Here is a 26859-nt window from a genome sequence, read left to right on the forward strand (position 1 = left end):
CGGTGAAAATGAAGAGCAATATATTTCACCATCTATATACTATACACGCTGTGGCTCTTATATAACCATATGTTGGTCTCATGTCTGTCATTAACTAGGATCCCACCGATCGCGCCCTGTAACCATTTTACCAGCCAGCCCATGCTCTTCGCTTGGAAACTAGAATGCGCACTCCCTCAACTTGCCCGTGCCGCCAACCTCGTACTCGACCCAACGCCCGACGCCCTTGCGGCCTGGAACGAGCACGCTGCCAGGATTCATGACGTGGCAACCCTCGTAGGTAACACAGAAGGGCGGCGCCGTCGTGTCGACTAGCACCATGGCCGTGGGTAGCGGGTACAGGTGCAAGGCGGACGCGTAATCCCAGTGGACGGGGCGGATGGACTGGCGGAAGGGAGCCAGGTAGCCCTGATCCAGGATCGTCTTGACGAGCTTGTGGGCAGTGTGAAGGTCCTGAGGGAGTGTCGTGGATGACGAAGCGGTGGTCTGCTCAGGGGCGTCGGCGTCGACATCCATGGGTTCAGAGGCGGGGGTTTCTTCAGGGGAGTTAGGTTGTTGGGTTGGTGCTTCTTCGCTGGGTTCTGGGTCGGCGGCTGTGTGTTTTAGGCGGACCGAGGTACGGGAGAGACGCGCAGAGAGGTCGTCCCTGAACAAGACGAGTTCGTGGTTGGGGCCGAAGAGGGTGAGTCTGCCAGGGTTGGAGGTCCAGATGGCCGCACCGTCGGATTTGCCTCCGGCCTCGGCGTTGGCGGTGGCAAAGGCGCGACGGATGCGGGATGTGAACATGTCCGGGACGGGTTTTCGGGGCAGCGGGACGGAGGCGCCGGCCGTGAAGGCCGAAACCCAGCCGTCGTTGTCTCCGGGGACGAAGACGAATGTGGACGACTGGAGGAGGGTGGGAAAGTCGCTGAGAGTCGACGCCAGGGCGTCAAAGTATTCCTTGTACTCGATGCTGCCACCACTGCCGCCGCGAGCCATGACGGCTTGCTGGGTGAAGTTGCCCGTGAGGACGAATGTCAAGGGGCTGGACCCTTCGGGCTCGGCAGCGTAAAGGGCGAGGATCTTGCGGAGCGCTTGCATGGTGCGCGGCTGGTCGAGGTTGAGCTCGCCGAGGATGACGATGCGGTTACGAGAGGGAACATCGTCGTCTTGAGAGGGGGCGAGGAGGCGGTTCTCGAGCCTGCGCATCTTGGCGCCGACGGCTCGCTCGCTGCCAACCCCGAGGAAGTCGATCCAGCCGAAGCCGCCGCCGATGGTTTGTTCGTGCCCCCCATCACCGCCACTGATACCCAGCGTCTCCTTGCGCTTCTCACACGGCGGTTGGCCGATGTAGAAGCCCTGAAAGCGACCACCGAGTGTTCCACCGACACCGCTGCTTCCGCTGAGCCCCCTTCCAATGGATTCGTCCTCCTCCTCGTACACGCCGTCCACTAGGACGATCATGCCAGGGCAGAACCAGGCAGAGTCTGAAGGAATGGCGACAGCCTGAGCGAGGTCGAGGGCAATGGTGCCCGTCAGGTCACTGATAGCAAGGTCGCCGGTGGGGAGGATGACGAGCTGGCCCAGCAGCATGTGGTTGCTGCCGTGGCGACCAAGCAGGTTGGCGATGGGGGTAAGTTTGAGGGATTGTTGCGTAGAGAGTGAGCGTTGTAGGGTGCGCTTCCGAGAGGAGGCGACGGCGGAGGTCTGGAAGGATTCGTTGCGGAGGAGTCGTTGGTGGATGACATTGTAGCGGTTGCGGTAAACGGTGGTTTTGTGTGATGCGGGAGGTAATAGCGAGGGGGCCGACGTTTCTCTGTGATATGGTTAGTCTGACTGTTCGACAACTCGTGGGTGAACATCTTACCTCTCAAAATGCTTCTTGCCAACGTTGTAGATTAACCTTGGCTGCTCGTATGCGTCGATGACCTTGAGCCAGGCTCTGGGGTCGTTGTGCTTCTCCTCGTCTTCGGTTTCCTCCTGAACACCCAACCCAGACATGCCAAAACTGGTATTGCTGTCTTCTCTCGTGAGAAGGGCTGGGCGTATTCCTAGTCTGGTGTTCATGACATCGCCGTCTTTGATATCGAGCATGCTGTCTCCCCGCGGCAGTCCCCTTCCCGGGCCAGTGATTTTACCACCACTCATGTTTCCCTCCAATGTCTTGATGATCTCCTGCAGCTCCTTGCTACTACCCTCGACAATGACGCCGCCATTGCGATTCTTCCAACTTCGGGCAATCTCCTCCAACACCCGCTCCGCCAAGCCTTCTTCGCGCCATCCTGACCCGCAATGCCGACCGATGAAGGCGGCGAGTTCTTGGAGGGCGGACGAGGTGAGGGTCAGGGAGTGCTTCTTGGTGAATGTTCGGAACGCGAGAGGTCGGAGCGTCGCAGGAGGAAGTATGATGGGGAGAATGGCGGCTTTCGGGGCGTTGACGGCGAAGGGTCTGAGAGGATGGACGGGGGTGCCGAAGGCGGGAGAGGACGAAGGGATCGCGGCCGACGAGGACGGGATGAGAGGGCGCTGTCGGCGGAAGATGGGGGCGGGCGTCTGGTCCATTGTGGCGGCTTCTGATTATATCCTCGTCATGATATGTCTGCAGGCCAACAAGGAGTAATCAATAGGCGTTGCAAAGTTGCAAAGCCGCCTCGTCGATTTGGTCGATTTGGGATTCGTGCCCTGGATGCGGTCCCGCAATTGTCCAGCGGTCGCATCTGATCTGCACCGCGTCGACGCGTCTTAATTGATTTCGTATTGTTGCATACCATCGGTAGACGCATATTTCGCGTCACTGCTCCAGACCAGTGACCTCATCCATCGTGGGGCCGCTTTGAGAAGCTTGGAGCTCCGGATCGGCGAACCGACGACACAATCAAAATCAATTGAACCAATTATTGGGATTTGCGATTGACTCCAAAATGTTGGCAGCTACCTTTCGCTTCGCTGCTCGGAATAGGGTCATGTCCTACCGGGCATTGTCAAGCCTCTCAAGCAACCCGTCCATCGTCAGTTGATCGAATCGCGGGGAAAGCTTAAGCAAAGCTGATTGCAGTCCAGAAAGTCCTCGACAACCCCAACTCTCCCTTTACCCACGTCCTCAGCTACCTCGAGACCGAGCCTCCGTCTGAACGCCTAGCGATTGGGACTACGGCAGCGAATCCTCCTACTCCCCAGTCCTTCACCGAGAACCCGGAATTTATCTCAATCCTCAACGAGGTTGTGTCCGAGTACGGCCATGAGGACGACGACTTGGTCAGCCAGGCGCGAGCCTTTGCTAGCCCTGGCGCATTCAACCTGGGCGCAGGTGGGGGTGTGTTCTTCTCTGCGGCGAAGCGACCGAACAAGCGGCTCCGGCGACAAGGTGGCAGCGGTGCTGGAGAGTCGAGCGCAAGTGACGCAAGTGCGGAGCCGAAACCCGCAGGCACAGGACGGGGAGGATGGGTGCATCTTAGTGACCGACGGAACCCGCCAGACTTTGGGCGTATAGCGTGGCCGGAGGATATCCTGGGCAGCGTGGAGGTGGATGATACCGGGACCATCATAGGCAAGGTGCAGCCTAGCGGGACGTACCGCATTTTGACGAACGCGGGAATGTGAGTCACTACGGGAGGATGCCGTGGCAATTCTTACTGATTACTTGGCAGTTTGGGACTGAGCCCATTTTTGCAGGGAAAGCTGGTGGATCGGTTGAGGCAGGAGGAAGCAAAGGATCGCCGCCGGGGTTGAGGTTTCGTCGAATGAAGGGTAGCTATTTTGCTTGTTCTGGAGCTTGATGCAAGTGGGACAAGGGCGTTTACATGACACAGGATGAAAAAGTAGGTGTGTGAACAAAGTGTACCATATGGGTAAAAATCCCTAGCTGTATGATTAGAAAACGAAGGGCTAGGGGTCCGAACAGCCTGGATGAAAGATCTTTCTCAAGTTCGCATTCGGTTTACGTGAGTGAGTCCTTAGTTACAAGACGACTCGGGAGATAGGGCATTGTGAGTGTACAGACGGGGCAGATGGAAATCGGTAGCAAGTAAAACAGACCCGTAGATTCCAGGTCAATTTTAAGGCAAGTAAATGATCATCCAAGAAAAATCTACTACATATTTAGCAGTGTCTCAGACCTCACCGTCGCTGGCGTTGATAGCCTCGAGTCAGAGGTCGATGGCATGTTTTTGTGTCCGAGGATAACCATGACCATTGTGGCAACTTGAAAGCAAACGAGAGCTCGATACGTTGGCGATATATTGGCAGCTTTGCGGGAGGGAATCGCTCGGGCGTTGTTGTTGAGCCAAGGGTGTCGGCTGTTGAATGAGGCGCTGCAAACAGATGGTCGACGCCCGAGTCCCAAGCTAGAAATGAATGAGGCCAGAAGTGCATGTCGCGAATGGGCCGACGACGGCTGATTTGCCAGGCGACAGACGGCCCAACAAAAGAGCTGCGCCGCCTCATTGTTTCAAATGGAAAAAGAAACGAGATTCTGACATGCAGACGAGGGCCATTGTCTGATGAATGTGATACGCTGCGTGCACTGGGAGGCGTTCTGAATGTCTCTCCCAACGAGGGCCACGTACTGTGCAATAAGAAATATTCCGCCCAGACATTGGTTAGTTGGGGCCAACCATTAGTGGCGCTTGTTTAGGCATGGCGCTGTACCTGTAGGCTGTAGGCTGTAGGCCTCGAGTCCTAGCGGGCGACCCCTCCACCGGAAGAACCCAACCCAACCCACCTTGGTCGTCATGCGGGCGTCCCCTCCAGAATCGACAGTGGGTGACTGACAGATGCAGATGCAGCGGCAGGCCTAATAACAAGGTAAGTTACAGACGTAACGAAGTAGAGAGAGTCGATAGTTGTTCGACAAGACACACCCACTGACACGTTTGTCCACCGCCGATCGTCTCGTCTGATTCCATCTCTTTTCTCTTTTCCCCCATTTTCCTCCCGCCTCACCCAAGTTATCTACCACTCTCCTCCTCCTCCCGCCTCCGCCTCCGCATTCTCTCGTCCGTCTCCACCAACCAGCCGCTTCAACCAAACCCTCACCCCTCCTCCTCGCCGACTCGCCGTTGCCGTCATCGTCGCCGACACTTATCGTTCCCTGGCCGAGGCCCCGGTTCTCACCACTCCCTCCATCTCTCCCTCTCCCGCTCACCCTCCGCACATCTCCGCCATCATGGTGCCCCGAGGCTTCGAGGACGAGGACCTCACCATGTCCCTCTCCTCGTCCCACATCCGCCGACCCCAGCAGCCGCCCCAACCCCCACAACAACAACATGGCCGTCCCGACGATGCTCGCGGTCCCCAGCCGCCGCCCCTCAAGGAGAGGATCAAGACGGAACAGCGCATCGGCGCCTACAAGGTCCTCCGCACCCTCGGCGAGGGCTCCTTCGGCAAGGTCAAGCTCGCCATCCACAATGGCACCGGCCAGCAGGTCGCCCTCAAGATCATCGCCCGGAAGAAGCTCATTAGCCGCGACATGGCCGGTCGCGTCGAGCGCGAGATTGAATACCTGCAGCTCCTGCGCCATCCTCACATCATCAAGCTGTACGTTCTCTCTTGGACAGAGATGCAATCCCTGTGAATACCCAGCGCTAACCTCCATTTCCTAGCTTCACCGTTATCAAAACCCCCAACGAGATCATCATGGTCCTGGAGTATGCCGGCGGAGAACTCTTCGACTACATTGTCCAGCACGGTCGCATGAAAGAGCCCGAGGCTCGCCGCTTCTTCCAGCAGATGCTGTGCGCTGTCGAGTACTGCCATCGTCATAAGATTGTCCATCGCGACCTCAAGCCGGAGAACCTGCTCCTCGACGAGAACCTCAATGTCAAGATTGCCGATTTTGGTCTCAGTAATATCATGACGGATGGTAATTTCCTCAAGACCAGTTGCGGAAGCCCCAACTATGCCGCTCCCGAAGTCATCGGCGGAAAGCTATACGCAGGTCCCGAAGTCGATGTCTGGAGTTGTGGTGTTATCCTCTACGTTCTCCTCGTCGGACGACTTCCCTTCGACGACGAGCACATCCCCAGCCTGTTCGCCAAGATAGCGAAGGGTACCTACAGCATCCCCCAGTGGATGCCCGTCGGTGCCGCTACCCTAATCAAGAAAATGCTCGTCGTCAACCCCGTGCAGCGAGCCAGTATCGATGACATCCGACAAGATCCCTGGTTCATGACTGAACTGCCGGCCTACTTACAGCCCCCCGTCGAGGAGTTCTACAACACCGGTGTTGACCCCAACAAGGCCATTCAGAAGAGCGATATTGCCCCCAACGCCCCCGAGAAGGTCCAGGAGAGGTTGCACAATGAAGTTACCGAGAAGATTAGTAAAACCATGGGATACGGCAAGACTGATGTCGAAGAGGCGCTGCAGGCAACCGAGCCGTCAGCCATCAAGGATGCCTACATGATTGTGAGAGAGAATAAGATGATGCAAGTTAACCGTAAGTCAACTTCCGCCAGCCAAAGCTGGACGTAGCGTTTTGACCCTGGCTAGAAAATCCTGACGCACTGCTAGCAGAGCCAGAGGGCTCAAGTCCAATGCTGAGCATGTCGTCGGCTCGCTCAGGGATTTCGCCCATGGCGGGTTCTCCTCGGCCATATGTTAGCAAGGTTGGTATCTTGCCTTCGAGTTTACCGGCCTACCACAAAGACTACATCGAGAGGGAAAAAGCCGGCAACTTCAAGAACTCGCCACCGAAGGTGTTTGTTAACGACGAGCCTTCCATGGACCGAACCGATGCCGAGAAGGAGGAAACCGCGCGCCGTCTGAAGCCGCACTCGAGAAGTCAGCTCCGCCTGGACGAAGCCAATAAGCGCCCCCAAGGCATGACTCCCATCCACCCTCCCAAGAAGAACAAGCCAGTGCGATGGCAGTTTGGCATTCGATCGCGAAATTCTCCCTGGGAGGCGCTGTTGTGTATTCACAAGGCGCTGAACAAGCTGGGCGCCACCTACATCCCTGACGAGGATTACGAGGCGAAAAACGAAGAGGAGCGTATTGCGAGGGCAATGGACTCCGATTTCGATTCCTATGAGGAAGACTCAGGCATCAGTCGCGCCATTGATCCCATGAGGCGATACAAGCTGCCTGCTGACCCATGGCACATCAATGTTCGTTGGGACACTGCAAGTACGTATTGGCGTTTTCGTATGTAGCTCTGCCACAGATATGCTGACAACCACTGTAGCACTCAAGAAGAAGTCAGGGAACCTACCAGAAGGCGCAGTCGACGGATATCATACTCTGCAGGACGACGCTAAACGGCCGTTTGCCGCCTTGCATTTGGACATCCAGATCTATGAGATGGAGCACGGTGTCTACTTGGTCGACTTTAAGTGCTCAGGGTACGAGAATGCGCAGGGACGGCTGCTTGAGGAGAAGGATGTGACCAGCCCGTTCCCGTTCTTGGACATGGCTGCCAAGCTGATCATGCAGCTGGCCGAGGCGGACTAAAAGAATGACTGGGGTCACTGGCACACAATCTTTGCACAATTATCGCACACACTCAACACCCGCGCCTGTGTTTCCCACCGCGTGCGCATTCCTGTGCCCTCTGCCGCCGGGCAACCTCCGAAATGCAAGGCCCATACCGAGCAGCGTAGCCGGTGAAGAAAACTGGACCCATTGGCCGTTTTCAGGGGTGGAGCGAAGGGGGCTTCCTATGGTATTAGGCCAATGGACCGAAATCCGCCTCCCGGGCGGACGGACAGACAGATAAGGCGGGTCTTGGGATGGAGTCGGATCCGCAAATGGAGGGCGTTTTGGAAGTATCGAATGCAGAGCAATGTCCCGACCCTAGCTCTCAGTATGCCGTGGTAATGCAGGGACGAGCGTCTTGGTGCGGCTTTTAGTTTGGGGCTGCCTGATAAGCATCTTGACATGAAGAGATACCACAGATTTTCCGTTTCGGGGAGTAGGACATGGCATTACATAGACGTCTTGGGTCTGGTTTTAGTTTGAACAGCGGCTGCGGCTTTGCTAGCAGAGTTATGAGATGATGCTTCAGCACTTTTGACTTGATATCAAAGTTTTGTTTAAATGATGCAAGTTTAAATTCTTCTACTGATCAAGGCAGATGTATTGCCGCCGTTCAAGTATATGAGACATGACGACGTGATGTGACAGATGAAAGAGAAACCAGAGACTCCATGCCCGGTATGATGCTGCATGTCCAAAACAGAAAATGGCTGCGTAAAGCACATTATGCGCGCCTCCGTTTAAAAACAAAAAAGGCCGTTCACTTTTTTGATACTTCTACACCGACAACCTCAACTCGGCGATGCTTCGTCTAGTGGAACTGGTCCTCGGTGACGCCCGCGCCCATGGCGGCCGTGGAGCTGATGCCGCCGGTGACCATCTTCTGCAGCTCGTCGACGTAGGTGGCGCCGCTCCACTTCTGGTGCTTGACGACGTCGACCTTCTCCTCCATCTCGGGCTCCTGGACGAGCTCGCCGTACGCGCGCATGCCGATGGTGCTGTAGGCGCGGGCGAACTGGTCGCTGATGAGCGCCGTTGTGTGCAGGCCGGCCAGCGTGATGAACTGCCAGCAGTAGCCGAGCTTGGCCAGGCGGCGGATGTACGTCTCCTGCTCGTCGCGGGGCATGGCCGTCTTCCAGTTGAACGAGGGCGAGAGGTTGTAGGCGAGCCTGGAGGAGGTGGATGTTAGTGTGTGTATCAATAGGGGCAAGGGGGAGGTTGTCGACTCACTTCTTCTCGGGCCACACGGCGTGGACTCCGTCGGCAAACTCCTGGGCCTGCGCGTAGTCGGGCAGCTTGCTCTCCATCCAGATGGCATCGGCGTACGGCGCATAGGCAATGGCGCGGTTGACGGCGCAGTCACAGCCGCCCTTGAGGCGGAAGTAGCCCTCGCGAGTCCGCGGCGCGTCCCAGTCGAAGAAGATGTCCTTGCCGAGCAGCTTGCGGGAGAGCGCGCGGGCCTCGTTGTTGCTGAGGCCCTTGGCGGCAGCCTTGTACTCGGCCTTGAGGCCGTCCTTGTTGGAGTAGGAGCCGGCGTCGATGGCGGCAGCGACGGCCTCGTCGTAGCGCTTCAGGCTGGCGGCGACGAGCCACTCGTCCTCGATGCGCTGCAGCTCGGCGCCGACCTTGCCCTCGCGCTCGGCGGCGATCATGAGGTCGTTGAGGGGCTGGAGGGAAGCGTTGGTGCTGCCGATGATGAAGGCGTGGTCGCGGGGGTCGATGGTGGTGGTGATGAGGGTGGCGGCTTCGGCGTCGGTACGAGCGATGGCGAGGAGATCGGAGCCTGGGTTTGTTAGTCTTGGATGATTCGTTCCAGTGAGAAATTGAAATGTTTATAAGAAAAAAACATACCCATGATATCAGCCTGGGCGCGGATGGCAACCAGGCGGTTGATGTGCTCGCTGATGGGGACGAGCACCTTGCCGGCCATGTGGCCGCACTTCTTGGTACCGGGGGCCTGGTCCTCAATGTGAATACCGGCGGCGCCCTTCTCGACGAAGAGCTTGGTGAGCTTCATGACGGCGGTGAGGCCGCCGTGGCCGGTGTCGGCGTCGGCGACAATGGGCCGCAGGTAGTCGACGTTGGCGAGGCCGGCGCGCTGGGCCTTGGGCACGCTGAGGCGCTCCTGGCGCTGCTTGCGGTCGTGGAAGAGCTGGGCCATGAAGAGGTGGCCGACCTTGTTGGGGACGGTGGTCTGGATGAGAGGAGTTGGTGTTAGTTGTGGACTTGTTTTTGAAATTCGTCATGATGGTGGTTATGACACTGGGGACTCACGTAGGGGTAATCAGCCAGATCAGGACCGGGCTCATCTGATGCCGAGGCGGTCGATGATGATTGCCAGCCAGAGACGTAGACGGTATCGAGGTACTTGGCCATTTGGGTGACCATGGTGGGTTCTAAGCAGCCGTATGTGTAGCTAGCATCGCGAGTCTGTCACGCCGTTAGCAACCTCTCTCATCCCAACTCATTTTCCGTTCCCGGGAAAGCTCACCTCGAAGCGGTTCTCGAGAATGTTCCACAGCTTCTTGGCCTGGGCGTTGCTGGGGTAGTTGACGGGCAGGTATCCGCGCTTGGAGACGATCTGCTCGGCCGTGAAGGGCCGCTTGGTGTGTCGCCAGCGGGAGTCGCTCCACCAGGCCTTGACCTGGGCGACCTCCTTCTGGAAGAGCTCGTCCTCGACGTCGGGGTTGACCGAGGGGTTCACCATGTTGCTTGCGGCCATGGTGGGCGAGGTTTGTGTTTTGATTTTGGGGGAGAGGAGAGGAGAGAGAGGAGGGAAGAGAGAGGAGGGAAGAGAGAGGAGGGAAGAGGAGGGAAGAGTGTGCTCGCGTGTAAGTGAAGCTTTCGCGTGTCAGACTGGAGAGTATCGCAGTAAGAGAAGTGAGAGGAGTGAGAGCAGAATGAGCAAGATGAATGGCTTGAATAGAAAGATGAATCTCAAAATATCAAACTCGGGAATGGAGGTGGGAGAGGCTGATAATAAGTACAAGCCAGACCGGGAATGCCAACTTCCATCCATCCATCCACCCACCAAAAAAGGAAGCCCTGTGGGCAAGCTCGCAGGCTCCATCCATCCCTCCGCACCGAGGGGACCAGGGCGCCGCGGCTCCCCAATGAAGAGACGCCAATGCCACCGGGCGTCGCTTCTCTTCTGACTTCTGACTCCTTTAGTCCCGGAACCGAAAAAGAAGAGCTAGCGGCGAGTCGCAGCGAAGTGGTCGCCCCCCATGACTTGGTTGAACTTTTTTGCGGGAGCCGGACCCGCCGCGCACGAGGGCGTCCGCCCGCACCGCCACCCGCACCGGCCGCGGCTGTGGAGGTGGAGAATGAGGGAGGCAGACGGATCTTGGAGATGGGACTCGAGCTGCTCGTTCTGCTTGTGGCCAATTGTCTATTTTATTTTATGGGTTTTACTTTTCTAGAATAAAGCAATTCATCCTCTTCACCTGAATGAAGCCCAGTACAAAGACATATACCGCAGGCCCGTCACCTCAGCTACTTCAGATCCCCCCGTTCGGAATCACCCCGAGCAGCAATACCAAGTGCAAAGTGAAACCGCCCCTGCTGGCCCATTTTCTGGGTGCAAGGTACCGCTTTAGCTTCACCTCGGAAGTAGCCCAGATTCCCACAGATCCAATCCCAGACAGAACATGGACGTCAGTCAACTAAGTCACAAGCCGTGCGTGTCCTGGCCCGGCCATGGTCCGTCGCGTCGCAAGCCCGTCTGCGGGAGTACGTACCTCCGGACACTCGCCGAGCGGCGTTTGCCCTGGCATCTGCAACTCCAGCGGCTGTACGGAGTACGTACGGTACATGATTGTATCCCAAAGCCCGGAAATGCATGTCCAGCGTCGAATCAGCTGCCGCATTGTGATCGCGATGGGCAATGCTTGGCCAGCAGGTCAGGTGGAGAGTTCCATGTTGTACAGAGCACCGCCGCGCAATGACCGAGGGCATTCGCACGCGAGCATCTGATTTTCCATACCACCGCACCTGAAGCAGCATGGCCATTGAATTGAATCCCTCTCCTCAGCTACTCCTCATTACTCAAAATTGAAGTTCCTCCGCGGGGCCAAAATCAATATCCAGGACCGATGACACATGACGTCGCCGGGTTCCTCTTTCGGCTCAAAGGGGACCCGCCGCTCCAAGTACTTAGAGCCAGCCCCAGCTTTTACCGCCATTGGCCGAGGTGCCGAACTTGGGACGAACATCACAGGCTCAGCGACTCGGCAGCCTCAAACATGCGGCTCAGTTCTCCCTCCCCTTCCTCCCCTTTCTCCCCGCATCTCCGAAACGACTCCGGAGAAGGGTCGAAAAAGTGGGATTCAGAACCCCGAGTCGGAGTCAGAGGGACACTGCACTCGCGGCAGAGTGTCCCAAGTTGGGGAACAAGACGCCAACCGATGCTCCCCAAAATCTTACTCATGTACATGCTATCTATCTACTGCATCTACTGCATCTAGACAACCTGTGAGGTCCATCCCTGCATGATGCTTGATGCGGCGGATTCCCGAACTTATTCACCTGGCTCACCTCGTTTCTTCACCGTGTCTGATTTAACAACTACCTTTTCTTGCGTCCCTAAAATTAACGTCTACGCCTTTGACGTCGTCTAGCATGAGCCATTACATCTGTAATCCGTTTGCTCGTCCTCCTCTCTCTCCCATCTCCCATCTCCCATCTCCCACTTCTCCCATCGCCCCAAATCTCAACCATGTTCTATTCTTACCGCACTTTCTCTGCGCACCGCCGCAATATCAGAGTCTCGGCCTACCTCCGTGCCTCCAAAAACGCCATTCCCCATCATGCCCCGTACCCGCCCCCGGGACGCGGAACTTGCCCGAGTGCCGCCCTGTCCGGGGCAGCGGAGGTCGTTGGCATGTGAACCCGCACCAAAGCGACCAAATCTACACCCAGATCTGACCTTTCATTTTCAGATCATGTTACTCTCTCGCCTTGTTTCTTTCTTTATTTCTTGGTTCGGTCCTCCGAGCATGAGCCTTCGCCACCGCCGAATCTAGCATGTCATCCTCCGAGCCCCAGTCCCGTCGCCTAGACCGCCGCAGCCAGCCCACATGCATTTGCTTCCCCTGCGCTGTACTCCGTAGAGAATCTCCCTGATAGCTACCTACCCTTGCCATCATACGTGTACACGCACTCCGTACTTAGACACACAGCACAATGCTCGTACAATACAATCCTGTTTTGGGCCGTAGGATAGTCCAAGGTCTCATGTTTATCTGTATTCGTGGATGTAATCCACCTGGCCATGAACGTGACGTTTACATCTTCAGTCATAACGCCTTGTTGAAACTTACCTCGGCCAGCCCCACGCCCATGCCGAAAATCCCAATGCTGTCCCTTTGTCTTGCTTGTGCTGTTGCTTTTGTTATTCTTCGTCTCACGCGCCGTTTCAGCTCGCTAGGTTCCCGATTGCTTCTTCTGGCTCGGCCAATTCCCGAGCTTGTTTCCTATCGTCATCTCACAATCTTCAGTACTATACGCATCCCACATGCATCTATCCACAGACGTCACATGCAACAACGCAGGCTTCACTACACCAGCCATACATGGCATCGCATGTGCTGTTGATAATCCATACGCGCGCGCAAGTTCATGACTCTACATTCGTTACCAGGCCTTCTACATACCTCCGCCGTCCCTCATTCGTAAGTAGGCCAACCATCAAGTATCCACCGCCATGGCCCTCGGCTCATGCAGCCCAGATGCCGTTGTCATATCGGCATTGCCACTCTTGCATCCCGGCATCTCGAGCCCCACCGCAAGTCCCCGATTCCGTGCCGTGCTACTTGCGCCCTCTTCCAAGTCGAAACCATTTATCCGATCCCCTGAGAAACCTCCCTCCTCCATCTCTCCTCATCCAGTAACCAAGCCCGGGTCACCTTCTGTTTCCACGCACATTGTCATCCTCGTTGTCACTACTACCAAGCGCCCAAACCATGACATCCTCTTGCACACCCAATCTCAACCAGAACATGTCATGAACCGTTGTTACCCCACGACCATCCCCTAGACGTCCTCACATGCTCGCACGTCCCTGTCTCCATTATCCATCCATCCGCGCCGGCCTATCTCTCGAGAGCACCCTTACGGACCCATCAACCCTGCCAACGCCTTCTCGTTGTTCTGCTCAATCGCCTTGATAAACGTTGGGTACGGGGTCAGCGTCCCCAGCGCACGCCGCATGTGCGCGTTGACGATCTGCAGGCCATACACGTAGCTGGCATTGACCCAGCCGAATCTATCATGATGTTAGCTGTCTGCCTCGGCAAACTCTGGGCAACATGAGATCACAACATACCCTTCTTTGGCAACGCCCTTAAAGTCGAGGCCCTGGTTACCGTACTCGGCATCCACCCGGTGCGGGTCGACGGGTCGAGTCACGTCGTACTTTTCCACCACGACGCCGTTGAAGTCCACAAATGCCTTGGACATCATAAACAACCACTTGTAAGCCAGTCGCTCTGCTTCATCCGTGAAGCTGTATCGCAGCAGGCCAGTCCACGCCAGAATCTGCTGTGGCGCCCAGCCGTAGGGGAAATCCCACTGTCGGTTGGGACGCTCGAGTCCAATCTCGCCTCGTGACTCCTTCGTGCCAGACAAGAGACCGCCGTACGCTTCAAACTTTGGAAGTCCCTTTCGAACCATGTCGGCTGCCTGCTTGGGCGTCGCAATTCCAGCCCAAAGCGCCCAGAACGTGGTGCACGACTCGTATGTGCAGCGCTTCTGCGTCGCCGTGTTGTAGTCAAAGAACATACCCTCCTCCTCGTTCCACATCAACTTGTCCATGGTAAGCTTACGTCGCTTGGCACGACGATCCCAGGCAGCCGACGCCAGTACCTCTCCAGGCTTGTAGGGCGTTCCCGCACAGAACTCCTCGGGGATGATGAGCTTGTCGTTGAACACATTCCGGATTGTTCGCGCGATATCAGTCTCGTATTTGAAGAGCAGCGAGTTGAGGTCAATGGTGGCCAGGCTGGCACAGATACCCTCAAGTCTATACGATGTGTCGTGGCCTGACTCTCGTACCGCTCGGTCATGCATAAAGTAATCGTCAAGTTCCGGCTCATCCACCTCACGGTAGTTGTAGGCTCGCACGAACTCCTTGAATGTCATGTTGTGTTTATCGCAGTAAGGCTGGAGGATGTGCACAAAGTGACTGGCCTCAGTCTCGGGGGGGACTCCGAGTCCTTCCGGGCGATACCTCGACAATCCTGTGACGGGGTCCAACCGAGGCTCCGAGGTCCAAACGCTGTGGTACTCCTTGATGGCGGCGAGGATGGCTCGTCGCAGGAACTCCTTCGCATCTGGCTCGTGCTTGATTTTTTCGTACACCCGCAGGGCCATGTCAGTAAGGAAGGGCGGCTGTGACCGACACAGGTAGTACGAGCGGGTGGCATTGAGGATCTTGCCGTAGTGTTGGATGCAGAAGCAAAAGTTGAGTACCATGGACTTGGCCAAGTCGACGCGATCGTTGACGAGGAGTCCAAGTGACTCCATGTAGCTGTCCCACCCGTAAAGCTCGTTGAATCGACCGCCCGGGACGACAAACGGTAAGCCCTTCAGAGACTTGCCAGTGCTGCTCTTGGGGTCATCATATTCTTCCACCTCGACGGCCAAAAGACCGGGCTTCTCGTTCATGTCCCGGACAAGCTCGGGAGTGATCTTCTCAGGCAATAACTGAACATCCAGACGCATCTCAGGTCTGTCCTCGGCCACCTTCTTGTAGAATTCGTACTGGTGGGGGGCTCCGACGGGCACGTAGATTCTCGGGCGTGGGTCATCCGTCCAATCCTTGGGGTCACGGGCCGCTACGTCAATGCTGGAGGCATCAATGCGTCTTGTCAAGCCATCCCAGAAGTGGTCTTTGATAAGACGAGACAGTCGGTCAACGGGATTCTCGTTGAGTCGACCCTCGTCCAGAACAATCTGCTTTCGTCCGTATTCCTTGGCAAGAGTCAACTCCTGGAGGAGGTTCGACAACATGTATGTGCCGCGAACATCAAAGCGGTTGTAGCCTTCCGAAGCAGCTGTACGCAGCGATATGACTTTGGGTCCATTGTCCTCGATCGTGATTTGCATGTTTCCGTCGGTATCCTCTTGGGCTTGGAGACTCTCCAGGGTTGGCTCTACCTGGATAAGGAACCGGCGGCTCTGTTGGGTGTTTTCATCTGGAATTGAATCTGTTAGCAACGGTATGAAGTGTGAGTTTCTGATTGGGGTCCCTACCATGACTTCCTCTTCGAAACGGTTCTCGTAGTCCGATTCGTTCAAACTGCTTCATTAAGCTATTCTATTGCGATTGTGTCAGACTTCGTTAGATACGGGTAGATCCCAGCTCCACTCACCTGAGAGTATGTTCTCGTACGAGGGCCAACATTACGGTTGTGGCGTTCTTCGGAGTAGTATGTCTTGGCATCATCGTAGACGCCTTGATCCTCGGAACCAGAACCGCGAGAGCGGTGGCCAGACGGGGTGGTCATGACGATGGTGGCTTGCAGGGGACTTGCAGGAGACTTTGCAGGAGACTTTCCAGTAGATAGGCGAGGGGGGAACGAAGTAGAATGGCGAAACTGTAAAGAGAACAGATAGGTAGGTGCGAGGAAGCGAGGGAGCAAGGGAGTGAGCTTTGTTGCCACTCTCTCGTATTATAGCCACGTTCTGGTATGCTCGAATGCTGCCTGTACGACGCAAAGGGCACCAGCCGGTCAAGACGCAAAAAGGATATGGTCACGAGGATCAAAAAGCAAAACAAGGTCTGCAGGAGGTGCAAGGGGTGATGGGTAATGACGGGTGGGAGCAGGGAGGAGAGGGAGGAGTAAGGTGGGAAGTGGGAAGAGGCGGAGAGAGCTTGGACGGCTGGAATGGAGACCTGGTTCCAGGCTGACCGAGCTTCCCAGACAGCGCGGTGAGCGGTCAGTCAGGGCGACGACGTGGGGGGTAGGCCGGCCAATTGTGGTTGAATGGCACGGTTCGGTGAAGCCGGGATGTTTGCTGCGAGGATGGAAAAAATTGCAGTTTGGCGGAGTTGGTGGTGGTGGTGTAATGGTGGTAGTAATGGTGGTGGTTGTTTGTCTGGTCGGCGTTTCGTTCCCCTCCTTCCCAAATGCAGATGCTCCCCTCCCCTAGTAGCCTACCGCGCAGTGCAGAGTGCAGGAGCGAGTTGGTGTGACGATATCACTCTGCAGCTCGGCTCCACCCTCCCACTCTCTCTGCCGTGGGGAGGGCATTACCCCCACTAAAGGCCCTGTTGGTTAGAGGGTCTCGGCCACTAGGGGATCGCCGTCCGCTGTGACTGCTCGTCGTTCTGGGCGGCCACCTGCTGGAGAACGTGCTGCACCTCCCACTCCAACCCCACCATGGCATCCCGCGCCCAGCTACTCCCAACCACACCCTCCCCCAGCAAATCTGAACCCTGGAGCCAACGGGCTGGGATATTTGCCCGATTCATCATTCGACGCTTGGGAACCACGATTTCCGGTGCCTGCTTGCTGCAGCTCGCAGCCATCTCCAACATCATTCTCGGCCGTCCTAAGGAACCGAATCCCCCTGAGCTGGTGCATGTCGCACATGCTGAGATCCCAGGACCCCTCGTCCGATGCCTCCCACCGAGATGTGTATAAATAGAGACCTCCAGTAGGCCAGAAACCCAGCAAGGATGCTGTGCATGGTCAGACCACCAAACACGATTTCAAGATCGACGTCCGAGCACATGTACTCTTTGACAGGCAGGGGAAAATTGTCACGCTCAGCTGGTGCTTGGCCCTTTGTCAAACCATGTCTTGGTGCACGAGACCTCGACGCCGCTGGTGGGAGACTGTGCCTCTCGCCATCACTCTCCACATCGAAGTTCATTTGTGTCACTATGCTCAGGTTTTCAAGGACAACTCATTCTACCTTCACCGCGGTGAACCCAGCGTATCGGAACCAAAGGATATGACTTTGGAGACTCGCATCGAGGAATGCCAGAATAGGATACTCCGCAACGCAGGCGACATCAATCCCAAGACCATTTACCGCTTCTCCTTAACTCCGGCTCAACTCCACCATATCCCGGGATATGGGTTGATACGATCAAACATGGTGATAAATGTGACATCATTATATTCATGCCTAGGGTATAGTAACAATAATCAAAGTCTCGCCAGTCTGTCATGGCGCAAATGAGTCGCGTTAGAAATTCAGGCCCGTCGTGTATCGTATGCCTCCTATCAGGGTATTTGTGCAGTCCAAATGCAGCCCAAATCAAGTCCAAATCAACGGTTCCCAGTATTAATCCTTGGCGCCAAATCCAGTGCATGTCCTGAGGTTCCACGCCCATATCCCGTTGTTGCCCTGGCTCTTCAAATGCCGAAGACAGGTGATGGACCAGCAACACCCATGCTATGTAGATGCCCAGTCCTAGGACTGGCTCCTGCGTGAAACCATGGCACTCCTCCTTCTTCCAACAACCTCAGGATCCCAAGTGCCAGCAAACACATCCTCACACTCGTCGTCATCCTCGGAGTCGAAATGAATATCCCCGTCGTCCTGCTTGTCTGGGACGACAGTCTCTCCCTCGCCCATCGGAACGTCCTCCCAGCTTCGGTGAGTCACCACCCTCTCTGTCTCCAAGATGAACTTGCCCACCTTGTACTTCTGCCCTTGTTCCTTGGCGTCCACATACTTCCACCCCAACTTGGTCGTGCATGACCCGCATGTGATGTCGGCCACGACGTGCCACCCTGTTACGAGCTGGCGGTTCTCGCTCCTACCAACGCGTATGTTCACCAGCGTCTGCGGGGCTGGGGGCGGTGGTGGCGCAACTAGAAAAGCCCGACCGTAGCGCCCGGTGAAGCCCTTGGAGATGATCTGTGACGCCAAGGCGAGGTCGGCCGAGCATGTTGAACAGCGCAAGGTATTGGGGGCGGTGCTGGACAGCCGAGTGCTGGCCGCGCGCTTCGTCAACGGAGTATTATTGGGAGGTGAGCTCGCTGGAGTGGTCACCGCGGATGACGCGGGCGAGTCGGCCGAGGACGAGGACGAGGACGAGGCTGAGTGGCGACGGGAGAAGGGGAGCTTGAAACTCGGTAGCAGGTAGGTGGGAAAGACGGGCTTGGTAGCCGAGATGCCACTCTCGCGAACCATGTTGGCGGTTGCTATCGAATGTCTTTGTGTGCCCCGGGTTCTCGTTTGCGACTTATGGGGGTTGTCGTTTGTTCTGTTTCGTGAGTGGATCACCGGAGGCCGATAACGTGTGACGATGACAGCGACGGTGACGCACGGTTCTCAAATATTCGCAGAGTTCGAGGCGGGCCGGAGCGCGACAGAGCAAGACCACAGTGCCACGATTCACAAATAACAAAGAGTAAGAAATCCTCTCCGTGAGAGCCGGCCTGGGAGAGGCTCCGTCTTCTTCCGGATGATAGCTAAGGCATCGGTCACTTGGTCACGTCCACGGCACAGCCGGGCAGCGATCACCGGACTTCCTGTGTAATCGATAAGGGGCGGTGGAGGGGTAAAGGGTGGAGCCAAGGAGACCAGGGTCGGCACTTTGGTTGGTGGCGGGGTTACAGGGACCGTCAAGTACATGTCACCATTGGGGGGGCCTTCAAGGTTCCTTAGCGAGTTTATCTATTACTTTTATTCCTAGGAAATTGGAACGAGAACTGTTGTTATGTGCTTGTACTTGATTTTTAGGACCCTGAACCTGGTGGAGAGAGTCTGCGAATCATGGCCTAGCATACCGTCAACTTCTGTATACCCAACCCTTAGGTTTCCTGGCGAGCACTGTTTGGCCAAGTGTCGCATGTTGAACTACGGTGTATATCGCAAAATTCGGTAGTAAGTGGGTGGTAACGCGCAGTCGCTCAGGCAGAGCTTGGCCAGTCTAAGTCGTGTTTGAGTCTTGGTCGGCAGGTCGACGCCAATAGCCCTTCAACAGACGAAGCCATTGAGATCTTCCGGGGCTTGTCTCTTTCTTCTGTCATAGGCAAGCCGGCTCACCTATGTTCCTTGACCACACAAAGGTACCGAGATTGTCCAGGGTGAATCCGTCATCTATCATGTGCCGTCAGAGGCCCGGCTCATTTATATTCTTCCAGCAGGCAAAGCCAGTGATGTTGTCTGGGTGGAGACGGACCCTGGTCTGTTGTCTGCTTTTGGCAAACCTTCTTGTCAAGTGGACGAAGTTATTGAAAATGTATGGGGTTGGACCCTATCGCCTGCTGTCTTTCGTCGAAAGGCCGGCTTTTTATATTCCTCGACCAGGAAAACCACTGAGATTGTCTGGGGGTGCCTACTGTAGGTGCTTACCCAACCGCAAGACGTCTTTCTATGACTGGTAGTTAGTGATTGAGCGTCGACGCATTTTCTCCGCTGCTGCAATGCAGCTTTCAGGAACTTTCCTCCCATTTTAAGAAGACAGAAAGAGCTGCAGCAGAAATTTCATCATTCTGAAAGGGACAAACTTAGGCAGGCAATGGCTTCCCAGTTAGTACCTTAGTAATGTACCTACCAGGCAGGAGTACTAGGTTTCGTGGCCTCAAAGGCCTGTGGGTTGAAGGTATATCGTGTCCTGCTTATTCAATACGCGAGGTAATCAATCAAGGTTTGTGACCGATGTCCTCTATCCTTTCCCGACCTAATTTTTCTCATTCACCCGATCTCTCTGACTGGTTTCTCTCACTTTGCCTTCGCCATCACAGCACAAATTCGCCATAAAAGTACCTAGGAAGCAATGCTGTCCGTAAAGTACCACCTCTCTTACTGGGTCATTTCCGCTGCGGCAGCCGTCGTCTATCATGCACTTGTCGCAGCGGTTGGATGGAATGAAGCCAACTTTCAAAAGCTCCTGATTCCCCTGGCAGCTTACACCCTCTACCTCGTGTACACTGGCCCTCGTATTCGCTCAAAAGCATGGCACATCTGCCATTTTGCTGCTACCGGGTGCCTCATGGTGTCTTTAGGAGCTATTGCAGAGTATTTATTCATCCCAGGAGTCAGTGTAACCCCAATCAAAGGGGCCATCCATACCATTTTGGCTTTTTCAGCCATTGGCGCCCTTGAGCCTCTCAGGCAGAACGTACGTCCATCTATTACACTTGACACTAGCCACGATGAACACGCCTTGCTGACGTATGATAGCGGAAAGATATTGAACCCTGTGGGGCTGTAGGAAGCATGATGATCTCGGGTGCTCGTATTGAGACGCAGCTGCCGCACAGCTGGAAATCCGGTCTCAGCTTTCTCTCCACGCAACTTTATACGAATGGTATTTTATACGTCATATCTAGAGTCACCATGCGTGTTATTGATCAGGGCCTTGGATACACCTATGGTCCCGAGACTTCCTGTATGTCCATCTGGAACGCGCACAAGAGCGTAGAGGTGCCTTTCAGCAGTGTCATCATGATATTTTTTGTCGTGGGACCTTTGTTAGACGTGTCAGAGACTGTAAGACATCTTCGGCCGTTTTCTTCTGGAGTAGAATTTCTAATAAGTGTGGAATCTACAGATCTTCTACCTCGCTCATAGGCACATGTCACCCAAATGGATGCCAAAGCCAAGGCATCTTGTCCGCCCCAACGCCTCCTGGCGTCCAATGAGCCACGGCACTATGGGACCATTTTTTGGATGGATGCTTTACCTTGTATGGAGATACCGTAGCGGATTTTCTTCTGGCCGGGATGCATTGTCTGCTGGGGGTGATCTATAGTCTGTCTGGATACCAATAACAATAGCGCATTATTTGTGGCTCCTCATCCGACGTATTCGATAGCAATTTCTAATTTAAACAATTCCTGTTCGAACATATTGGAGGATGTTCCCAAAATATGGAGGCAGAGATAAGTTCATGTCAAGAAGCCGAGGTAGGTATTTATTCATTTGTATCGTACAACCTGGCTATCCTTTCAGACTTGATTAGGTCTGGGGCTCCTCCGCAACATAGTGGAGGTACGCTCCTAGCAACTTGATACCCTCAATGTAGTTGCGCTTGTCCAACTTCTCGTTAATGGAGTGTGCCCCGTCTGTGGAGCTACCCATGGGTAGCAATAGGACGTTCTTGCCAGTGGCCTCCTCAAAGGTCAGAGTGACGGGGATACTGGCATAGCGGTTAGCATAGGTACCCACAGAGTTCATCGCAGTCTTGGCTAGCTTACCTTCCACCCTCACGAGTGAAGTCGGGCTCGACGCCCCACACGCGCTCAACAGCCCTAGCCGCGGCGCTGAAGTTCCAGTGCTTAGGCGAGGCTACCCACCACTTTCCGGTGTGCTGAGCGTACACCTTCATGGTGTTCTTGCTCTTCAACTTGGCAAACTGCTCCTCGACAAACTTGTAAACGCAAGCGTTGGTGGTGTCAATGTCCATGTCAGGAACAGTTCGGATAGAGAACTTTCCAATGACCTTGGCAGGGATAACAGTCTTGGCCCCAGGGGCGGAGAAAGCACCCTCGATGCCGTGGAGGGACAGAGACGGGTATCGCCATCGGCCCATCAGAGTTGACTTCTTGTCCTCGAAGATGGTCGTCGTGCTACCCAGCGACTCGTGCAAAGTCTCCATGGTGAAGGAAATGCCGTCATAAAGACCCTCCTCGTCGGCAGTAACAGGGGCAACCTGCTCCATGATCCCGGGGATCTGGATCTTGCCGTCAGTATCAACCAAAGACCCCAGAACTCTGACGAGGTCAGTCATGGGCTCTTGGGCGGTGCCGCCAAAGACTCCACTGTGCAGGTCGGCACCAGGGCCGGAGACCTCCACTGAGTAATAGTTGCACCCACGCAGACCGTAGGTCAGGCAAGGCTTCTCGGTGCCCAGCCAGTAGTTGTCTGAAATGCAGACGGCCTCGGCATCGGCGAAGTACTTCTTAGCCTCCTCCTTGATGAGGTCATCGAGACCCTCAGAGCCGTACTCTTCCATACCCTCGAAGCACATCAGCAGGTTGACAGGGAAGTCAACACCCGCCTTCTGGTGGGCCTCGATGGCATTGAGCCAGCCCAGGACAGGGCCCTTATCATCGGTGGATCCACGACCAAACATACGGCCCTTCTCGTCGACAGTGAGGTCAAAGGGGTCGGTAGCCCAGCCGTCACTCTTCTCAGCAGGCTGGACATCGTAGTGGCCATAGACCAAGATGGTTCGCTTGCTCTTGTCGCTGCCGTATCGTGCGAGCACAACGGGGGGGAGGTCCAGGTGCTCCTTGCCGGGCTGCTTGCCCAATGGTCGAAGCTCGACGGAGGCACCAAGGCTCTTCAGCTCATCGGCAAGGAACTCTCCCATGCGGACGACATCTGGGCGGCGGGCATCTTCGGCAGAGATGGAGGGAATGGCAACGGCCTTTCGCAGACGCTCGATGAAGTCATCAGCAGAGCTGTCGACCTGCTTGAAGAAGCCGTCGAGCTGGGGAGCCATCTTTTTTGCCTGGTGGGAACGAATGGAGTCTGTGAGGTATGACCGAGAGGGAGTGGGATGCGGTTGGCTTCGTACACGGGCGACGCTCGGGGATATAAAAGGTCTTCTGAGAAGCAAATTGTTTGTACGAGGACAACAAACAGCTGCCCGTTGCAGGAAGAAGGTGCGGGGCATTACGTGCGACTTGCTCTATCGGGCGGGCGAGTGAGGCAACGCAGCTCCGGACTCACCTTATGGCGGGGCAAGTGTACTTCGTACAATCAGTGAAACAACAGCGCAACGAGCTAGTTGCGAGGCGGCCGGCTATTGACGGCAACCAATGAAGCAAACCCGCGTGATGATTAGTCAGGGAAGTCAGCAAGCGTTCGTTTGGAGAGGTGCCCCTCATCCTGCAAGCTCGGTGCCGTGATTTGGGGTGGGTACCTCAGCTTGGTCACATGTCACATGTCTCATGTCTCACATGGCTGGTGCCTAAGGCATCGAGTCATAATCGCCTGCGGAAAAATACTTAATCACATCTCCGGCCTCGCCTTCTCCGCTTCGGAGGCTCCCATGGCGCAGGCACCCCCCGTTGATTAGTAACTGCGCCAGAGACGCTTTTCTGCCCCTTGCAGGTTCTTCCTCTCTCCATCTCTATCCTTCCCCATACATTGTCGCTGCTCTTCGCCATCGCCCGCCCAACAACGCCATCAAACGCCCGTGTGTCCTCTGCTTCTGCTTGTAAACAACGCGCCTGCCCTTGGCCACACCGTCGCAACGTGCTATCCGATTTCCCCGCTCTCCCGATCGCGAGCGATTTCCTCGACTCATCGACGTCACGGCGATCCGACCATTTCTCCCCCGTTGCTTGCAAGCTTCAAGTCTTGCGCGCGTCGCTAGCCTGCTCTCGAAAGGGTGTGGTTGCTAGGACTGGCTAACTCTAAATTTCGCGGGTACAGTGGTTGTCAAGTCGTGGTGACTGGGAAGTGAGGTGGAGCTTCAGGGTTGTTTTTCCTTCCGGCTTTGGCCAACTGTACTCCTTATTCGTTGCGCCCATTGACCCTATTGCCGCTATTGTTCCCTCCAAGTACAATCAGAATTGATTATTTCCATTCATCTTGAGAGTTGAGAGGCACGCAAGTGCAAGAAAGAAACGAAACAAACACAGTCCCCTCATTTACAAACACAAAACAAACAATCATTACTCACTTAGTGCTTTGTGCGGACGAGTCGCTGCGACACCAATATCATCATCGCGACTCTCGGTATTCTGATCCTCGGCATCCTCCTGCTGCCGCTTGTTGTGCTGTCCTCGTATCCCGTAGGAAGCAGTTAGCACATTTCGATCACAATGACTTCTTCAGTCTTCTTCAAGTTCAAGTCTCAGAGGGAGCCTACCCGTGTTGAATTCGATGGCACAGGTATCTCCGTGTTTGAGCTCAAGCGGGAAATTATCACCAAAAGTGGATTGGGTGATGGCACCGACTTCGACCTCTTCATTTACACCGATGATAACAGTGAAGGTAAGATACATCGCCAGTCAATGAACCAAGTAAACACTAACCCTTCCTTAGAATATGACGATGACACAACCATCATTCCCAGATCGACAACAGTAATTGCTCGGCGCCAACCAGCCCTCAAGTCCGGTGCTGGTCGCGCTGCTCGTTATGTCACTGGAAAGATGCCCGTGACGGCTAAAAATGCTGGCCGTAAAGAACAAGCGGCGAAAGCGTCTTCATCAAAGCCCAGTTCTAATGCGATCAACCAAATGAACAACGCCATGACTGAGGAGGAGAAGATGGCTGCCATGTTTGCAGCACAGACCGAGCAGTGGTCCGCTCAGCAAGAGGAGATGTCACAGTGAGTTGAACCCCCAAGACAGGTTTAAAAGTAAATACTAACATTGTCCCAGTCAAACGCCAGTGTTCAAACCTGGTTCCAAGCGGCCGGCGAATGTGCCCGACCACGACCCGCCAAATGGCTACATTTGCTATCGATGTGGCAACAAAGGGCACTGGATCCAGTTGTGTCCCACTAATGACGACCCCGAGTTCGACAACCGACCCCGTGTCAAGCGTACTACCGGTATCCCTCGCTCATTCCTACAGAAGGTCGACAAGTCCGTTGTTCTGGCTCAGACTGAGGGAGATGAGTCAAAGCGCCCTTCTGGCATTATGGTTAACGCTGAAGGAGACTTCGTCATCGCCGAACCGGATAAGGCGTCTTGGGAACAGTTCCAAGCCAAGACCAAGACTTCGTCCACGGCCAAGGCACCCTTGGCTGAGGACAAGGAGATTCAGGAGCGGGGCTTCGTGTGCTCAATTGACAAGAAGATGTTCATAGAACCAATGAAGACCCCGTGCTGCCAGAAGACCTTTTGTAATGATTGCATCACCAATGCTCTCATCGAAAGCGACTTCATCTGCCCTGCGTGCCAGACGGAAGGCGTGCTGATCGATGACCTGCAGTCGGATGAGGAGACGTCAAAGAAGATTCAGGAGTACCTAAAGGAGAAAGAAGCCACAAAGACTCCTCCACCAACATCACCGAAGGCCTCGGGAGAAGGGAAGAGTGAGGAGAAGCCAGAGGAGACGCTAATCGAAGCCTCTGAAGCCAAGTCTGATGACAAGGCTGAAGGAGACGCGGCAGAGAAGCCGGATTCCCCAAAGAAAGATAGCAGCAAATCGCCAGTCTCGCAAGCTGCGGCGGTGAAGTCCCCACCCACAGGCCCCAAGAGTCTCATTGCCGCCCAGGACGCACTTGAAAAACAAGCAAGTGGTGTTAAGCCAGATGAGGCAAACTCCAAGAAGCGTCCCGCTGACGACATCCTGGATAACCCGAGAATCCCTAAGGGCCCTAAGGCAATGCAAAATCAACAGGCACAGAACATGATGCCCAACATGATGAACGGCATGCCTGGAATGAACATGGGAATGAACAACATGATGTTCAACGGCATGCCCATGATGCCAAACATGATGGGTATGCCCAACATGGGGAACATGAACATGGGAAACATGAACATGGGGATGCCGATGATGGGTATGCCTAACATGATGGGCATGCCCGGGTTCCCAGGGATGAATGGAGGATTTGGGGGAATGAACGGCTGGGATATGGGAATGAATGGCAACGGCATGAATGGTAACATGGGAGGCATGAATGGAGGCATGCATGGAGGCATGAATGGCGGTATGGGTGGAGGCATGAATGGTGGCATGAACGGTGGCATGAACGGAGGCATGGGTGGAGGCATGGGCGGCGGTATGGGTGGAGGTATGAATCCAGGCATGAATGGCTTCCAGAACGACAACTTCACGCACGGTGGCAACGCCAACGAGGAGGACGCATACTTCCGCAAGCCTGTGAACCCCCATCGCCACCAGAACAAGCAACGACGAGTACGACCTAGCGATTACCGCGAGCTATGAGCCAAGAGCTGGCTATGGCTGCGTACGACTTGATTTCTTGACAGTGCTGCACTTGCTCTCACGACCTATACTTCTCAGGGCCGGGATATGCTCACATGGCGTCGACTTTACGCATTCTACAAGGGGACTGGCTTTCTGGATCGGGGTTCACGAGGGCGTTGCTTTCTTCTTTCTCTTTTTGCTGCATGATGCCCGTCAGGGTGGACAAGGCGTTTGGGGGAACTTTAGGGGTGGCGAACTAGCCTTCTGATTTCCTGTGTTATCTAGGGTTCTGGAACAAAGAGGTTGCTTGAACGGTTCATACCGTCAATGCGAGGTTGACGGATATACCTGCGAGAAGAAGCATGAGCGACTCGCATAGTTAAAACACAAACAACTAGGCAAATGAAGAACCGATTATGTGACAAAGTTGGGTATTGCTCTCATGTGACTGTATATATGTGTAATGTCTCGTAAAAATGATCAATCCCCCAAAATCAACTCCACGCCTCAAGCCGACTCCCTCCCTTTGTGGTGATTTTGTATCTTCTTGTGATCCCAAATGTTGTCTTGTCGTCATGTTTATCGCGATATGCCTTT

General features: G+C 55.2%; 12 protein-coding genes across 12 annotated transcripts; 6 read left to right on the forward strand and 6 right to left on the reverse strand.

The window, feature by feature from the left end:
* Nucleotides 1-159: 159 nt before the first annotated feature.
* On the reverse strand, nt 160-2541 carry BGZ61DRAFT_493792 (DNA polymerase alpha/epsilon subunit B-domain-containing protein; the record flags this gene model as incomplete). The annotated part of the gene is made up of 2 exons (XM_046250696.1): nt 160-1795; nt 1847-2541. 2 exons carry the CDS (start codon nt 2539-2541, stop codon nt 160-162), a joined length of 2331 nt encoding a protein of 776 aa, XP_046104861.1.
* Nucleotides 2542-2900: 359 nt separating this feature from the next.
* On the forward strand, nt 2901-3708 carry BGZ61DRAFT_351146 (uncharacterized protein; the record flags this gene model as incomplete). Its single annotated transcript, XM_046240307.1, has 3 exons — nt 2901-2987; nt 3040-3575; nt 3627-3708. The coding sequence occupies 3 exons, from the start codon at nt 2901-2903 to the stop codon at nt 3706-3708; spliced, it is 705 nt and encodes a 234-aa protein (XP_046104862.1).
* Nucleotides 3709-5143: 1435 nt separating this feature from the next.
* Nucleotides 5144-7428, forward strand: BGZ61DRAFT_351945 (kinase-like domain-containing protein; the record flags this gene model as incomplete). Its single annotated transcript, XM_046240379.1, has 4 exons — nt 5144-5514; nt 5580-6415; nt 6469-7104; nt 7163-7428. 4 exons carry the CDS (start codon nt 5144-5146, stop codon nt 7426-7428), a joined length of 2109 nt encoding a protein of 702 aa, XP_046104863.1.
* Nucleotides 7429-8263: 835 nt separating this feature from the next.
* Nucleotides 8264-10174, reverse strand: BGZ61DRAFT_351223 (isocitrate lyase; the record flags this gene model as incomplete). The annotated part of the gene is made up of 5 exons (XM_046240315.1): nt 8264-8621; nt 8683-9235; nt 9304-9646; nt 9727-9882; nt 9944-10174. The coding sequence occupies 5 exons, from the start codon at nt 10172-10174 to the stop codon at nt 8264-8266; spliced, it is 1641 nt and encodes a 546-aa protein (XP_046104864.1).
* A 230-nt stretch (nt 10175-10404) lies between these two features.
* BGZ61DRAFT_451417 (uncharacterized protein) lies at nt 10405-10670 on the forward strand. Its single transcript, XM_046245828.1, has one exon. The coding sequence runs from the start codon at nt 10410-10412 to the stop codon at nt 10605-10607; it is 198 nt and encodes a 65-aa protein (XP_046104865.1). The 5' UTR covers nt 10405-10409; the 3' UTR covers nt 10608-10670.
* A 978-nt stretch (nt 10671-11648) lies between these two features.
* Nucleotides 11649-11971, reverse strand: BGZ61DRAFT_451419 (uncharacterized protein). Its single transcript, XM_046245829.1, has one exon. It carries the CDS (start codon nt 11885-11887, stop codon nt 11666-11668), a length of 222 nt encoding a protein of 73 aa, XP_046104866.1. The 5' UTR covers nt 11888-11971; the 3' UTR covers nt 11649-11665.
* A 1185-nt stretch (nt 11972-13156) lies between these two features.
* On the forward strand, nt 13157-13489 carry BGZ61DRAFT_532296 (uncharacterized protein; the record flags this gene model as incomplete). Its single annotated transcript, XM_046253843.1, has 1 exon — nt 13157-13489. The coding sequence occupies one exon, from the start codon at nt 13157-13159 to the stop codon at nt 13487-13489; it is 333 nt and encodes a 110-aa protein (XP_046104867.1).
* A 74-nt stretch (nt 13490-13563) lies between these two features.
* On the reverse strand, nt 13564-15959 carry BGZ61DRAFT_351841 (family 37 glycoside hydrolase; the record flags this gene model as incomplete). The annotated part of the gene is made up of 4 exons (XM_046240369.1): nt 13564-13717; nt 13778-15647; nt 15706-15769; nt 15825-15959. The coding sequence occupies 4 exons, from the start codon at nt 15957-15959 to the stop codon at nt 13564-13566; spliced, it is 2223 nt and encodes a 740-aa protein (XP_046104868.1).
* A 1601-nt stretch (nt 15960-17560) lies between these two features.
* On the reverse strand, nt 17561-19082 carry BGZ61DRAFT_451424 (yippee zinc-binding/DNA-binding /Mis18, centromere assembly-domain-containing protein). Its single transcript, XM_046245830.1, has one exon. It carries the CDS (start codon nt 18601-18603, stop codon nt 17878-17880), a length of 726 nt encoding a protein of 241 aa, XP_046104869.1. The 5' UTR covers nt 18604-19082; the 3' UTR covers nt 17561-17877.
* Nucleotides 19083-20194: 1112 nt separating this feature from the next.
* Nucleotides 20195-21393, forward strand: BGZ61DRAFT_577290 (uncharacterized protein; the record flags this gene model as incomplete). Its single annotated transcript, XM_046256242.1, has 3 exons — nt 20195-20539; nt 20602-20910; nt 20972-21393. 3 exons carry the CDS (start codon nt 20195-20197, stop codon nt 21170-21172), a joined length of 855 nt encoding a protein of 284 aa, XP_046104870.1. The 3' UTR covers nt 21173-21393.
* On the reverse strand, nt 21379-22867 carry BGZ61DRAFT_351652 (uncharacterized protein; the record flags this gene model as incomplete). Its single annotated transcript, XM_046240350.1, has 2 exons — nt 21379-21559; nt 21618-22867. The coding sequence occupies 2 exons, from the start codon at nt 22865-22867 to the stop codon at nt 21379-21381; spliced, it is 1431 nt and encodes a 476-aa protein (XP_046104871.1).
* A 1330-nt stretch (nt 22868-24197) lies between these two features.
* BGZ61DRAFT_532301 (DWNN domain-containing protein) lies at nt 24198-26280 on the forward strand (the record flags this gene model as incomplete). Its single annotated transcript, XM_046253844.1, has 3 exons — nt 24198-24369; nt 24421-24709; nt 24762-26280. 3 exons carry the CDS (start codon nt 24198-24200, stop codon nt 26278-26280), a joined length of 1980 nt encoding a protein of 659 aa, XP_046104872.1.
* Nucleotides 26281-26859: the final 579 nt, after the last annotated feature.

Source organism: Ilyonectria robusta (assembly GCF_021365365.1).
Source record: "Ilyonectria robusta strain PMI_751 chromosome Unknown BGZ61scaffold_9, whole genome shotgun sequence".
Lineage (NCBI taxonomy): Eukaryota > Fungi > Ascomycota > Sordariomycetes > Hypocreales > Nectriaceae > Ilyonectria > Ilyonectria robusta.